The 16,484-nt window shown below is 43.3% G+C and overlaps 2 protein-coding genes across 5 annotated transcripts in view; one reads left to right on the top strand and one right to left on the bottom strand.

The window, feature by feature from the left end:
* The window catches only part of LOC140714717 (E3 ubiquitin-protein ligase rnf213-alpha-like), a 175,757-nt gene that overhangs the window by 21,086 nt on the left and 138,187 nt on the right, over positions 1 to 16,484 (bottom strand). For both annotated transcript variants that reach the window (XM_073026215.1, XM_073026217.1), the window contains exons 64-68: positions 16,224 to 16,321; positions 10,917 to 11,073; positions 8,596 to 8,761; positions 6,271 to 6,368; positions 3,637 to 3,882 (exon numbers count right to left, since the gene is read on the bottom strand). In XM_073026215.1, coding sequence (XP_072882316.1) covers positions 3,637 to 3,882; positions 6,271 to 6,368; positions 8,596 to 8,761; positions 10,917 to 11,073; positions 16,224 to 16,321 — 765 coding nt within the window. The remainder of the gene's footprint in view (positions 1 to 3,636; positions 3,883 to 6,270; positions 6,369 to 8,595; positions 8,762 to 10,916; positions 11,074 to 16,223; positions 16,322 to 16,484) is intronic.
* Positions 1 to 16,484, top strand: part of LOC140714718 (somatostatin receptor type 2-like) — a 139,195-nt gene that overhangs the window by 54,503 nt on the left and 68,208 nt on the right. Inside the window, exon 3 of one of the 3 annotated variants that reach the window (XR_012095981.1) lies at positions 2,491 to 2,577. The exons of the other annotated variants lie outside the window; for them this stretch is intronic. The gene's annotated coding sequence lies outside the window, so the exon portion shown is untranslated. Of the gene's footprint in view, positions 1 to 2,490; positions 2,578 to 16,484 lie in introns of those variants that run through there. 3 annotated transcript variants of the gene reach the window in all.

Below are 16,484 nucleotides of genomic sequence, written 5' to 3'. Positions count from 1 at the left end.
CCATCAGACGCCCCTCATAAACAAACACTTCCATTCCTGGAATCATACTCATGAACCTCCTCTGAACACTCTCCAATGCCCGCAAGAGTAAATGCCATCCTTTTGTTCTGACCACTTTGCTCCATTAGAAGAGTGGGAGGTGGGGTAGGAGAGGACCCAAGAGGAGTCCTTACTACAGCAAACCCGAATCGTGACTCTCCTCATCCAGCCCTCTGCCACAGTTTCCTTTTGATAGGTGCCAGTGTTGCAGCTCCAGCGGCCCGGTTCCATCCCGACTGAAGGTCCTGTCCATGTGGAATTAGTACATCCTCCCTGTGGATGTACCACCACATAAAATGATACCAGATTTAAAATCCACTAGATTTATCCAGGTATTCTGGCTTGCAAACAACACCCCAAAGACGAGTGGGTTTGTAGATTAATTGGTCCTTCAAGTGCAGATGAGTGGAAGGAACTGGGGCAGTTGAAGGGCAAGGGCAGTGTAGAATATAATTAGTGAAGGATTCGTGTCAATGGGTACTCGATGGCCAAGGTAAACTTGGCCTGTGAAGGGCCTGTTTCTATGCTGAATGACTCAATGATTCCACAAAATCATTCCCTGGCCCTGGGCCTCCAAGCAGCCTAACAGTAGTGGCTGGCAACTGTTCCCAGAAGTTTAGGTTCGGTCACGAAGCACGCTAAAAAAAAGGCAAGGCAGCTGAGAGTCTTTCTGAAACCAATCCCCGACATTATGCCCAACAACATTCCCACCAGAGAATAAAATTTGCACCTCAAATCTCTGTGCTGGACGGTGTATTTTAATACGAGGGCCTGAAACAACTACAGATCAGCCAACACGACAGTGTGATTACATAGACTGGAAGTGCTAGTACTAATGACATCAGAGATATCACATTACTCCTAAGTATGCCAAAACATTAAAAGTCAAGTCACTTCTATTGCCATTTAACTATATATATGTATATAACCATATTATATATAGAAACAAGACAAGGTTTCTCTGAACCACAGTGTAGGCCTCCGTTAGTCTCGGAAGACATGGACCATAGTCTCGAAAGACCATGGACCAGGGCGCAAGGCTAGGCAAGGTTTTTTTTTTAATGGAAGACCGTCAGTTGCCCAAGCTGCAAGTCTCCCCTCTCCACGCCACCGATGTTGTCCAAGGGAAGGGCATTAGGACCCATACAGCTTGGCACCGGTGTCGTCGCAGAGCAATGTGTGGTTAAGTGACTTGCTCAAGGACACACATGCAAGCCTCAGCCAAGGCTCGAACTAGTGACCTTTAGATAACTAGACGAATGCCTTTAACCACCTGGCCACGCGCCAACACGTAAAGCACAGTAGTGCATGTAACACATGATAACTTATGAAGGTAAGGATAAAATCGACAGATGGCTCACGCATCAATAACAAACTAAAGCGCATCAATTAAACATTGTGAGGTATGGAACAGATTAACCGGTGACATTTTGAATATGATGCAGCAGGGAGTTCAGAAGCCTAATGGCCTGAGGGAAGAAACTGTGTCTCATCCTGAGCATTCTTGTCTTTATGCATCAGAGTCTCCTGCCTGATGGTAGAAAGTCAAAGAGGATGCTGGACAGATGGGTGGGATCCTTAGTAATACTAAGGGCCCTGCATATGCAGCGCTCTTGATAAATGTCCCCGATTGATGGTAGGGAGACACCTATGATCCTCTCAGCTGTTGTCACAGTCCTTTATAGGGACTCCATATTTATTGATTAGTAAATATTAATACACCATATTTATTGATTAGTATTTTAAGTGAACAAAATAAAGCACTTTATAGCTTTGTTTCTTCAAAGTTAGAACAGTTACACTGGCAGCTGGTTTTCCTCTATTGCCTTGCATTTGATAAATACAGACAACCCAACCACAGAAGAGGCATTCTTCATCATTACTTTAAAATTCTATGGAAAATATGCCAAGTTACTGAATTATATAGACCATGCGAGCCATGGGCAGAGACAAATATGTGTCTCCTAAAGTGATTTCAGCCAGGATATATTAAGGGTATAGATCTAAGTTAATTATGTTTAACAAGGAAATGATTAGTATTATACACATGAACAGGTCCAATCTTCTCTTATAGCATTGGAATAATGGTGAAAGAGATCAGAGTCTTATGGTGCAAATTTCTCCAAGGGTTCTGTGAGGTAAATTGCTAAAAACAATGTATCTAGATTCTATTCACAAAAGCAGTACGTTATTTTATAAAAGTTCTTGGTCAGGCTTCAGTTCTGATAGACTACATGGAGATCAATTTTTACCCTTTGGAAAGGATACATCTTACGTATTTAGGTAGACTTAGGCTGCTGGATCTGTATGCTTTAGAAAAGCCAGGACTCATTGACAATTGGTTGAGGAGTAGAAGGTAGAGTTTAGGAGGATTGGTGGCATCTAGCGGTGACTCCTTTGCTTGCATCTTCAGAAACAGCTCTATTTCCATCTTTAATCTTTCACTTTCAGGGTTCTTTTGAAGACCCTGACCTTGAGTTACACGATGACTACAGTTCTTTGTGGGAATGGGACCCGCTCTTGGGGTTCTGCAACTGGCTGTTGTTCGGCATGCCAAAGGCTCGGCCTAAGAGTCCAGCTCGAATTCGGAAGCCTAGGATCTCGGGGCTCTGGAAACAGGCCGATTAAGGGTCGGTGTCATGACAGGAGACCTGTGTGTCGTTGGGGGAATTGGGATGACTGCTGTGTGCCTGGAGACCCGGGATCTTTGCGATCTTCAGGCACAGAGCTCGAAAAAAAGTGATGTAATGGACTTTTAGCATTGTAAACCAGTGAGTTGTTTGATATGTCTCCCTGCTCGCTGGGAAAATGGAGACACCTCCTTCTCCCTTATTAAGGAGAAAGAGAACCTGTCGTATGCCGAATACCGGGTGAAACGTGAACTCTTTGGGGTAACTGCAAGTCTGTGTCTTTGCTATTGCTTTGCTCGCGCATGAGTGCTCGGTGGCGGTGCCTACGCTCTTTTCTGTTGGTGGGGGGAGGGAGGACTGCTGCTTATGCGCGGGAGGGGGAGCGGGGGGACTTTGCAGTTCTAACTGTCGTTCATTCTTTGGGGCACTCCTCTGTTTTTGTGAAGAAAAAACATTTCAGGATGTATATTGTATACATTTCTCTGACATTAAATTGTACCTTTGAAGTTTTTAAGATGATGAGAGATTTAATTATGCTAATGTGGGTCAATTAGGTCAATTATTTCAGCTGGAGAGCTAGGGAGCACCAACAGACTACGATTACAACACTGGACTCTTAAACACTGGATCTGGACGAATAGTGTTTATTTAATCTCCTTTACAGGATATATGCTCAGCTGGCAAGGACAATATTATCACTCACTCTTAGTGGTGAAAGTGACAGTAATCCCACACAATGCTGGTGGTTGGGGAACTAACTGATGATGATCAAGCAGTGATATGTTTATAGGACAGAATCTGACTTGAAGACTTATGCAGTGAGGCTGATGTGTTGCAGTCCTTCAAGAGCTAGAAAAGTTTCTGACATATTCTACCACTTTGGCACTTAAAAGTCAATTTAGTAAACTCTTTGTTATTGTTATGTTCTCCCCTTGTGATTAAATGAGTGAAAAAGCACTTCAGTTACCTTTTGAAGAAACTGCCACAGAATTGGTGTCAGTTTCTTCCCATCTTTTTGCTCGACGATGTGAGTGAAGACCTCGATGCATGTTCGGCGCTGACATTTCCAGGCAGAGGAACAATCCAGAGTGTTACGAGGAAAGGTCAGCAAATCCGATGGGTCCCCGTACAGCATTTTAACGATTGGACTCCCACCGATTCTGTCATCAGAGCTCATCTGCTTGGCTACTTCTGGCAACCTTTTGTCAAGATTCTGGGGATGAGAAGAACAGAGGAACACTTCCCCCTTTACATATTCAGTAACTTAAAATGTTCATCAGCAAATATTCTTAGGGAGAGAAGGTGGGATACACTGTTAACCATTACTGCTAATGAAGTAGAATTTTTAAAAGTCACATTGAATTTTCAAAACTCACTGGTAATCTAAACTTAGATGTGCTTTGTCTGACTCATCCAGAACAAAAATTTACATTTAATTATTGTGTAAAGGCAATAGAAATTATTAGGCTGTCTTCCACATCGCAATCTTCCACACAACATGCTGCACACAATTTGACTAAGTGTACTACTGAACAAGTGAGGTTCTCGTTATCTGGCTAAGCTTTTACAAATGTTTTATGGGAGACTGTGATTGGCGCCCACATCGGTCACCTACATCACACCCTGTGCTAGGGGACTCAGTCTAGTCTGGGACAGCAGATTGACCTGGGGGCAGTCACAAATTTAAACACGGGACCTTTCCCAGGGGTGAGCACGGGCAACATACCGACCATAAAATCTAGACCGATAGTTTGAAGAGAAAATTCCCCACAAAAATGATGAACTAAGTAATTTTAATCATGAACGCTGGATAACTCAAAACCAATTTGTGGAGGACCTCATAAGTTGCGTGTTCTGACCAGTAAGTCTCAGGGAGGCAAAAATAAAGAGCTTGAATTAATTTCATGCCATTATTGTTTTCAGAACATCTGAGTTCTTCACAGCCAATTAAAAACAAAATTTAGGCAATGCTAAACCAAAGATCAATGAGACAACTAATTTTTAAACAGCAAGGTCTTGTAAACCTTGATGAGAGGAATGTCTAAATATTTTGTTTAAGATATGCTGGTTGATGGGTAATTGTTTGGAAGCTCTTCTAATTTTGCAATTGTATTTTTTATGTCCTTCTTACAGACTGGACAGAGCCTCAGTTTGCTACTCACAAAATGCTGGAGGAACTCAGTAGGACAGGCAGCATCTATGGAAAAGAGTACAGTCGATGCTCCAGGCCAAGATGTTGAAGAGTCTTGGCCCGAAACGTCGACTGTACTCTTTTCCATAGATGCTGCCTGGCCTGCTGAATTCCTCCAGCATTTTGCGTGTGTAGCTTGGATTTCCAGCATCTGCAGATTTTCTCTTGTTTGAGCTCAGCTTAACACTGTTAATTAATGCTCTTCCCGTTATCCGATTTCTGAATAGTCCATGATCCTCTGAAAACTACGCCATCATTCCTTTTTATCGTAGTATTTATTAATTTTGCAATGACTGGTAATTTTATGTGCAGCACTGCACTGCTGCCGCATAGCAACAAATGTCACTGCATGTAAGACAGTGATAATAAACCTGATTCAGATTCACATTACCAAAACAGCACCACCTCATACGGTACTGCACTAACACAGCAGCCTAGATCAGATGGCGAAGCTGAGATTGAACCGGCAGCCTGGGTTACGGACAAGGTCTATTTAGTGAGATACAGTGCCGAATAAGCCCCTTTGGTCCTTTAAGCTGCTCCACCCATCAGCCCCTGTTTTCACCACGGGACAATTTACAAAGATCAAGTAACCTACCAAAAGCTATGCCTTTAGACTGTGGGCTGAAACAGGAGCATTCGGTGGAAATCCATGCAGAGAGAACATGCAAACTCTTTACAGACGGCAGCAGGAATTTAACCTCATCGCTGATACTGTAAAGTGCTGTGCTCACCACTATGCTACTGTGCCGGTTAATGATATGCTAAAGTTAATTAAGCAATGATGGAGTAGTTAGTTCAAGTATACAGGTAACTGATGAGTGGTTTGAAATAGTTAATTCTGCACTCAAAGAGCATCTTTCTATGACCATGGTCTGTTCTTGCCATTTTTCCCCACTCCTTCTCACGTTTGCTTTGAAATACTCTTTAACAGTTTCCTGTGTATGATGAATCCAATAAATTGGTTGATGTTGCTACCTGTGCTTCATCCACGTGCAACAGTCTCTATAAAATTTACAGAGAACAGTGCAAAAAAAAACATCCAGTGAGTGGCACTTCTGTGAGTGAAAACGCCTTGTTAATGAGCGAGGTCAGAGGAGAATGGCCAGAGTGGATCGAGCTGACAGGAAGGCGACAATAACTCAAGTAACCACGGGTTACAACAGTGGTGTGCAGAAGAGCATCTCTGAAGGCACACAGCACGTCGAACCTTGATGTGGATGGGCTACAGGAGCAGAAGGCCACACACGTACAGAATATGCTCACTGGCCACTTTATTACATATTGGAGGTGTCTGATGAAGTGGCCAATGAGTGTAATTCTGAATGATGAAAACTGAGTTGTGTTAATGGACATATGTACATGATCTAGGCATTAGAAAGAATTTTTTCACTGTTCAACTTAACTAACCTCTAACAGTGGAGAAATAATAGTGTTGATGAACTGGCTCTCCCAGGCGTTTCTAGCTTCCTTTGTTGATAGGGATTCAGTCCGCTTTGCTGCTCGTCCTGGGGGGAAAAGTCAACGAGTTTATAATTTAGTTTCAAGTTTGTTCTGTACGTTATAGAGCCACAGAGCATTACAACACAGAAACTGGCCATTGGATATTCTAACCATACCAAGCTGTTACTCTGCCTAGTTCCATTGACTTGCTCCTGGATCATAGCCCTCCATAACCCTCCCATCCACTTATCCAAACTTCTCTTCAATACTGCAAATGAACCCACATCCCCCACTTTCGGCAGCAGTTACTACAGACTGATACCTGCATCTCTACTGACTGAAAATGAATCACATTAAACACATTTCTTTCTACTTAAAAAGGGATAGTCATATCTTAAGTTTTTTTGAGAACAGATATATATAACTACAATGGGCACATTAAACTGCAGACTTGCTAAAACACAGGATCTAAATGATGTACTTTTGAAAGGCTGATTTAAGATTCAGAAGAATATTGCAGTAAATGCATTGTATGAAATAAAGAACCAGAATGGGACAGTAATTAGCCCATTCAGCCCATCGAGTCATGCCTGAGTGAATCAAAATATATTTTCTGAGCTGACACAAATAAGACAATGTGTTTTGCCACATGTTAAACTGCTTCACGACTACAGTGACAGCTTCACACACAACTCAGGTCTGAACTTGCCAAACAATCGTGGCAAGTTTCAAGTTAGAACACCTGCCACCTCTTCCTTTAGGACCTGTGTCAGGGAAACGTGGCAATATTTCCAAACTCCTTTTTCTGCAGGTGAGCTATTGAGGGAGGAGAACTGCAATGGGATTTAATCCTTTTGATAGTAAGTCCCATCGGGGTATCTTCCTCTGTGAGATATATCCCAGACCGACCTGCACCTCACAAGTGCGAGATAGATTGGTGATTGGTTTTGCGACAATAAATTTGCACTTAATGCAAGACCAAGGAATTAATTGTGTATTTCAGGAAGGTCAAGTTGATGGACATCAGTCCTCCTCAAGGGGTCAGCACTTTCTGAAACAGTGTGCACTTCCAAGTTCTTGGGTGTCAACAACTCTGAAAATCTATCCTTGGCCAAACATACTGAATTAATTACAAAGGAGGCACATCAGCAGCCATACTTCACGAGGAGATGAAAGAGTTCTCAAAGATGAGCAAATTTCTACAGATGTACAATGGAGAGAATTCTGACTGCTTGCATCCCCATCTGGTGCATGCATTGCATTGGCAAGTGTTACAGAAAGTTCTAAGTTCAGCCAGCTCCATATGGGCACCAGTCGCCCCAAGACACCTTCAAAAGGCAGCATCTATCATTAAGGACCCCCACCACCCACTTCTCATTACTACCATCAGGATGGAGGTATAGGAGCATGAAGGCACACACTTAGTATTTTAGGAACAGCTCCTTCCCCTCCCCCTTCAGATTTCTTATTGGTCCATGAATCCATGAACAGCACCTCACTATTTTTACCGTCTTTTTGCACAACTTACTTATTTCATAGATATATTGCTTTTTGTAATTTATTGAGTTTTTATATATTGGACTGTACTGCTGCAACAGAACAACAAACGGCATGACATAAGTCAGTGTTAATGAAACTGATTCGGATTCGCCTTCCCTTCCTCCCATCCCAGCACCAAAGGTCCACGCATCTTGGATTCGCCCAATGCCTTTGCAAATATTGTTGGGATTGCGCGTTGCTGCATCTCATCTTTTCCTTTCAAGGGATGCTAAAGTCTTACTTTTATCCAAACCTTTGACTTTTTCGATATTTTTTTTAACTTGTGAGCAAACGATTTAACTGGATATTACCAATATTACGTAAAATACAATCAAAAGCCCAAAAAGCAACTAAATTACACAAATGGAAATAATTCAAAAGGTTTACTTAGTTGGTTTCAAGGCTATTGACATGCCTCTGGTACCCAATATATTCAACTGATAACTTCAAGCTCAAGTTTAGCTATTGTTGTCACAGGCACACAAACACAAGGCTTAAATTAACTTTTTCCAGCTGCAGCAGGGTACAAACTGAAGACCAACATAAGTTAACGTAAACTGAAATTAAGATAAATTGCATACAACTTTAATTTGTGCAAATTAAACAACAAAATAAATACAATGAAACTTGAGTAAAGAGCTCAATGTAGAACAAGTCCCCTTCCAGAAATCCTAAAGTAAGAAGTGGACAAGTCTGGACATGAAACTCAGTATAATCCTGTAGGGACTTCAGCAGAAGCCCTCTCACTGTTACCTTGAGGCTCATTCAGCAGTTGATCGATAACCAGATGAATGCAGGTGGCTGCATCGTCAATGTTCTTTCCTAGTGACCTTCTGAGTTGGTCCATGTCTTTTTCCAGGTGGTCCCACAAGAACGCCGACACACTTGACACCGATGGTCTAATCATTCGTGCGATCATCTGCAAAGGTAATTAGAAGAAGGCCACTTCTATCTTATACAAAATGGAATTGGTCCGGTGCCCTTGTTTGGATTGCTGCCTACAGAATCCCCTTGCTAGGAGACTACTTAGTGGCTTGAAGTGTCCTACACCCTGATGGATTGGGCTAAGCCGCAGCAGGATTTTGGCAAGTTACGTTCTTTTCCAAAAGCCATACCAAGTGTTTTGGCATCCAAAAAAGCTCTCTTCCTACCTTTACTGGCTAAAAACATTGTAAGTGTTAATAGTTAATACACATCTTTGATATTCAGATATTCTAATATTAAAATAGAAAGAAATAAGTAAAAAATTTATTCATTAAAGAAATAAACAAAAATACGGCAATACAACACTTTATTAAAGCAAGCTGAACAAGAGACCTCCCCTTTCCCATTTTAGATTTACACCCCAAGAACTGCCAATGAAATCCAGAGAGGCTGTAGATTCTGTGCTAGGCCGAACCTCCAGCTGATGCTCTTGAGAACTGCCGGAGATCCTGAGCAAAGGTGAAACTTGCTGAATCCTAGCAGTAGGCCAAACTGAGAGATTCCCATTTTGATCATGAAATCTGGGATCTGTACTTCTGAAAATTAACCCTAAATTCATTTCCATTTAACACTAAATGACATCAGTTCTGATTGGGTTCTACCATTTGAAACACATCAACCTCAAATTTAAAATGGATCCCAGACCAAGCACTGATGGCCATTTACAGTTACCAATGCATGTCTGATGCTGATTCTGCACATCAGCTTTGAATCAACACAATCCACACGATTAAGGTGGATTGAAGGCCTCTGCCACTCTCACACATGGTTAGGTTCAGCTGTTCTCCGACCTCGGCAGTTTCATCACCACGTGAGGAGACATCGTCAGTGCGCTGTCGACTGTGGTGTGTCCTCCAAATGCTTGGCCTTTATATACTTTTCAATCAGCTGATTGGACATGTATAAGTATATAAAAGTATTTATGCTGTAGCGGTGTGCTACACGCAGCGCTGAAATAATGACACGGAGTCGGTGAGCTGCAGTTGCAAAAGAGATTTATTCAAACTTCGCGGCCTCGCTTTAAAGCCTTCCTGATCCCGCCCTCCCCGGGCGGGAATGCTGTAGGGGGCGCGTATTCACAGTCCCGTCCCGCGCGCGGGCTTTTCCCCTTGCTGGTGAAGCAGGCTTGGCGCCCTTTTTGGGGCCGGCCTCAATGCCGGCGCGCGCCGCTTTGTGAGCCGGTTCGAGTGCGCTGGGAAGTGGGTCGCCACATTTATATATGAAGTCCAAGCATTTGGAGAACACACCACAATCAACAGCGTACTGACGATGTCTCTTTGCATGGTTACTGAACGTTTGCAAGTAAATTCCCAAAATTGGGGAATGACTCAACCCAACCACCTGAGCCACACATCATCCAAATGCTCTCGTGCATCTCCACTGTGACCTCGCATAATTGAATTTAAAGATACTGTACAAGGCAGTTTAATCTCAAAGTCCTGGGAATAAGAACATCAATATCTGAGCACAGTCCATTCATATAGAGTGGCGCAGCTAACAGCCTGGTTTGATTCCGACACCTGCTGCTGACTAAACAGACCTTCCATTTCCCCCCGGTAACATGGTCACCTCCCACAACGACAAAGATGTGCTGGTTGGCAGATAAATTGGCCCAAGTGGGTGGTTATTTGGGAGAATAAAATGGGTGCTCGGTGGCCAAAGTGGATCGAAGGGCTTGTTTCTATAGTGCAGGACTTGATGATTTTATGAGAAATTCACGATAGTGGGGGCAGGAACTATTTACTTTATAAAGGGCCATCAACAGAATCTGAAAGAGTGACATTGTAATAAACCAGAACTTGTTCTGTTCGTACCCAAAATTGTTGGGCAGAATCTTATTTTGAAGATCCTTTGTCCATTTTCTGGTAGGTACTGACCTGATCCTCGAGGGTTGGGTCTGTGTAGCAGAAGGGCCTTGAATGAGATAACGGGTCATGGGGGTCAGGATAAGCCCCGCCCACAAAACAGCAAGACAAAATCCGATAGTTCGCTTTGCCAGCTGCCAAACCTGCCAAGGATCCAGAATGCTCCTAAATCTGTCTCAGTTTCAGGCACCAAGGGGTTAGCATTGAAGAGAAGGGCTGAGTTACCTGACGATCTTGAACTGTTCCAAGCATCATCGATACGTGTGTCAAAATTCGCATTAACAGGAAAGCAATTGGAGACATCCGTCGATCAGGGGCAACAACTTGTTCTCTCCGGGAGGCAGGTCCCAAGATATGACCAGTCTCAATTTGGCTTTGGGGACTAGAAAGGAAAGATAAGCCGGTTGAGTCAAAAGATCCATCAATTTCAGCTCCACTGTAGGAAGTGGGCTTTTTACCCACTTACCTTCCTTTATCTGATCCCACAGTCCCTGGGTCAGACCTCATTGGATAACAGGGGCAACGCTTGCATAGTTCACTGCTCCCATGGGCAAGGCTTGTCACGTGAACATATCTTCTGTTGGTTTGGTTACTATACTTCATTAAGAGTTTGGGAAGATTTGGTTTGTCACCAAAGGCTAGCGAATTTCCACAGAAGTATAGTGGAGAGTCTCTGACTTGTTACATCACTACCTGGTACAGAGGCTTCAATAATCAGGATCAAAAGAGGCTTCACAGTGTTGTAGGCTCAACCAGCTCCATCACAGATGCAACCCTCCCCACCACCAAGGTCATGTTCAAATGGTCAGTGCTTCAAGAAGGCGACACACATCACTAAGCAGAATCCCACCCTCAGTATCTGGGACAGGCCCTCTTATTTTTATTGCTACCATCAGCAAAGAGATACAGGAACCTGAAGATTCACACTCAATGATTTAGGAGTAGCTTCTCCTCCTCCATCTGATTTCTGAATGGTCCATGAACACAACCTCACTATTCCTCTTTTGCCCTATTTATCTATTTACTTGTAGTTTTATGTCTTGCAACGTACTGCTACCACAAAACAAAAGAAAATCATAATATATGTAGGTCAGTAAAGTTGATTCTGATTAGGCTGGTCTGATTTAAATTTTTAAAGTTTAAATAAAAATTTTACCTGCCCATCTTGTACCATTTCTGTAGTAGCAACCCTGACCTTGCTGCCTATGGAAAGCAAATGCTGTTGGCTGTTGTAATATCGGAACAGGAAAGACCATTCAACCATTCAAGTGTGTTATACCATTCTGTGAGATCAGAAATACATCAGCCTCAAATTTAAAATGGATCCCAGACTAAGCTCTGTTTGCCATTTACAGAGGAAAGTTACACATTTCTACTATGCCCTGCACGTGACAACGTTTTCCAGCCCCACTCCTGAAATGTTTAGCTTTAAAATTAAAATCCGTGCTCCCTCATCCTAACTTTCCCATCTAGCAAAAAATAACTTGTCCCTATCTATTAATCCCCCCGAATATCTTGATAACTTCATTCAGATTAACATTTGAATCTTGAATCTTTTAGGTGCCAGAGAACACAACACTAGTTTTTGTGCTATCTCTTCACAGGTTAAATCCTAAATCCTGCAGCACCCCTTCTCCACCTAGGCCAACGGATTCTTCCTAAGGTGCGGCGTCTGGAATGATTCACTATGTTCCAACCCAGCTCTGCATAGTAACACAATTGTTAATCTCGTCCTCTCAAGTTAACGGCCAATGTTCCATTTAACTATTAATTATTTTTTGTACTTGTCCATAACATTTAAATGATCCATCTCTACAGCTCATCTCTTGAACTTGACTGCATCCAGCTTCACGCTCCGTTAGAGAACAAAAATATCTATAGCACGTTACAGGCCCTTCGGCCCACAATGTTGTGCCGACGACATAACCTACTCCAGAAACTGCCTAGACTTTCCCTACCACATAGCCCTCCACTTTTATAAGCTCCATGTACCTATTTCAGAGTCTCTTCAAAGATTAGATTATGAGGACACTCAGTCCTCGTTTATTGTCATTTAGAAATGCATGCATGCATTAAGAAATACAATGTTCCTCCAGAGTGATATCACAAAAAAAAACAGGACAAACCAAAGACTCACACTGACAAAACCACATAATTATAGCATATAGTTACAGCAGTGCAAAGCAATACCATAATTTGATAAAAGCAGACCATGGGCACGGTTAAAAAAAGTCTGATCGACTCCGATAGTCCCGATATCAGGCTGCAAGAGGGAGAAACTCTCCCTGCCATAAACTTCCAGGCACTGACAATCTGATGCCTTGGAAGCACCCGACCACAGCAGACTCTGAGTCCGTCCGAAAACTTCCAGCCTCCGACCAGCCCCTCCGATACAGCCTCCCGAGCGCCATCCTCTGCCGAGCGCCTTCGACCTCGTCCCGGCCGCCGAAACGAGCAAAGCCGAGGTCTCGGAGGCCTTCTCCTCCGGAGATTCCGGACCGCACAGTAGCAGCGGCAGCGAAGCGGGCATTTCAGAAGTTTCTCCAGATGTTCCTCCACGCTCTCACGTCTGTCTCCATCAAATCAGGATTGTGCACGGTGCCCTACTTAACAAGTAACAGATATCCATTTTCCAGAGAGGCCGCATGTGCTGCGTCGCGCCACTATCTTTTCCTCCCTATTGAGGAGAATAAGACCCTATTGTATCTGCAATAGGGACCTTGTTGGACTCTATTGTAAATGGTTCTCTCTGTTTTTTTAGCTACAAAGGGAATGACATCCAGATTCTCAACTCAAATACACCTGCTCCACATACAGCAGGCAGAGTGTATTTGGTTCATGTTTTCTGGAGGAAAACCCATCTCTGGTCAAATCTGCCTTCCAAAGTGGGGCAAAGACAGAGCCCAAACAATTCCTAGCCTAGAGATTTGTCATAAAACAGTAGAGTTGTCACAGATGAGGATCACATTGATGCAGTATTAACAGTTTTGGGCTTTTGTGTCAGATACATTTCATCTGCTGGGTGGCAGGGTGGAGATATGTCTCTACCAAAGGAGGTCTAAGGCACACTTTCCCTCTGCTAGCCTACAATATCTGCTCAGCCCCCTGATCAGGATCATGAAAAGCCATGGGTGTAAGTGGTGGATGGTCACCTGAGCAGCTGGTGCAGATCACAAGTCCTGGTTATGCGACCACGGACGCCAGGCAGACAACCTCTGAAGAGTATTGACAATGGCTGGGGTCACCCACCTGGTAAAGATACTGCCCAGAAGAAGGCAATGGGCCAACCACCTTTGTAGAAAAATTTGCCAAAAACAATGATGGTCAAGGATAAGATCGTGATTGCCCACGTCATACGCCATGGTTTATAATCATGATGGCACTTCACTTGCAACACTCACTGTAAATAAACCTCAAGGATCCCCATCTCCAGGTTGTTTCAGAAGATTCCACCTGGAAATAAATGGACCCTAGAAACATTCTCTAAGAAAGCTGGTTCCATATACATCAGATTAAAAAATAAATAGGAGGATGACAGGTGACAGAAGAAATGGCATGAGAAATCTTCACCGCATTTTCTCACTGCTCTGAACTCAGGCAACTGTCCTTAACGGATGACACCACAACCGTCGCTTTTACAACTACTGGCAAGGAATAATGGGAGAAGGTTAGCACAGCCCTTCCTGGGGTCAGAGCAACCTGAAGGTGATGCACCATCAATAACTCTCCGAGACGTGAGACGAGATATTGGCTTTTATTGACTGGAAGGAAGAACAAGCAGCAATTGACCACCATGCTACATCCTGGAGACTGAGAGCAGGGCTCAGGCCTCAATCGCCTTTATACCGGGGTCTGTGGGAGGAGCCACAGGAGCAGTCAGCAGGGGGGCGTGTCCAGACAGGTATATGTAGTTCACCACATTAGGACAGCCCTTTTAAAAAAAAATACTGATGACAGGAAGTCACCAGCGAGGTGTTACCAGGACAAGAGGTTCTCCTATGAATGGCTTCACTTCTGGGAATCCCACAATGCACCGAAACATCCTTTTCAGGGGTGAATACAAAAGTCATGTTGGGGAAAGGCTAACAGTTCCCTGTTGCCCTGGTAACTACTCTTTCAGCTTTGCAATGCAACAGAGGGTAGCACATGTGGCTAGGGGTATCAGAGGAGGAAACATAGATGTAATAGATATATTGTAAGAAAATGTTTAGTACAATGAATGTAGGAAAAAACATAGCCCAATCGTACTTGTTATGTATATTAAGAATGAAGTACTTGAGTCCTCTAAAATGCTTATCTTCCAATAAAAGGAGATGTCCACAGCAAATACATAGAAACATGGAAAACCTACAGCACAATTCAGGCCCTTTGGGACTGTGCCGAACCTGTCCTTACCTTAGAAATTACTTAGGGTTACCCTCTATTTTTCTAAGCTCCATATACCTATCCAGGAGTCTCTTAAAAGACCCTATCGTATCCAGTACTGTCAACTGGCACAGGGGAATGTTCTGACAGACCACTAAGGCTCTGTACAACTACTGCAAAGGCTCCATGGGGACAGATGACAATCCAGAGACCAGCTTTTCAAATGCTTCCCTGGTGCAACACTTAAGGGTGAAGCGTCAGTGATGTTGGCATGGTGTAAGTGAACGTGTTGAATTGCGTGGTACAGTGAACAAAGAAAATGACAAATCCTAGTTCTATCATACATATAATAATATATTTGGGGGAAAAAAAGCATCAGCAGGCCCAGAAAGGACCCTGAAGCAAGGTCTCTGACAGGGAAGACTACACTGACCTCAAAACCAATACAATCACTTGTGTGAACTTCCTTGAAGTTTTTAGAGGTCACAGATGCCAATGAGGACCATCTTTTACAACAACAGACTGCAGAGACAGCACCCTGGTAAAGATTAGAGTTCATCTCCTTACAGGCCTAGCTGATGAAGGTTTTGGTGCCAACCTTCTTTGCCTTCTCTTGAACAGGGAAACATTTTCTTTTTAGCAAGATTTTCTCCAACATTTCTGACAACATTGTCCCAAGGGAGAGCCTACTGAAACTAATTAGGCATGTGGTGGCTGGGAGCCCAATTGATGTTTGCTTTTTAATTTTGTTTTAAATTTAGCGGGACAGTATGCTAACTGACCCTGCCTGCCTACTGAGCCTGGGCCAATTATACCAAAGTGACCAATTAACATACTAGCCTGTACGCCTTTGGAATGTGGGAGGAAATCGGGGTATCTGGCGAAAACACACGCAATCACGGGGAGAACATATGAAATCCTCACAGGCAGCGGCAGGAAATGAATCCAGGACGGTGGCTCGGTCAAGCGTTATGTTAAAGTGCTGCCACAGGTCACATGCTTGTCTGTGATCTTTCCCCCACCAGTTAGTTAGGCTGCATATCGTGTTAAGTACTTACATGTCATTCCATGCCTTTGGAAAGCAGTCCTGAGTCAGCAGAATCACCATTTGCACTGGGCAGTTTACAAACCAGCTGCAAAGTTAACCTGATTATAAATGTTACATACCCTATTGATTTTGTAAATCCAGCAGTAGGTGTGTGATTTGCTCCACCAACCCTTGCATTGCAGGTGGGACATCGAGCAAGCTCCACAGGTCTCCCGCACTGTCGATCAAACAATTGCATTATTATTGATCAGCTTGACTCTGCACACCAGAACAATGAGGCTACATTTATTAACGTGATAATCATTCATAAGCAGCCAACAGAAAACGTTACTGTGGCACATTCAAAGAGAGAGAGGTTGGCCACTGTCAGCAAAATCTTG

The sequence above is a fragment of the Hemitrygon akajei genome, chromosome 22, assembly GCF_048418815.1.
Source record: "Hemitrygon akajei chromosome 22, sHemAka1.3, whole genome shotgun sequence".
Lineage (NCBI taxonomy): Eukaryota > Metazoa > Chordata > Chondrichthyes > Myliobatiformes > Dasyatidae > Hemitrygon > Hemitrygon akajei.
This window is presented reverse-complemented; position numbering and strand designations above follow the sequence as displayed.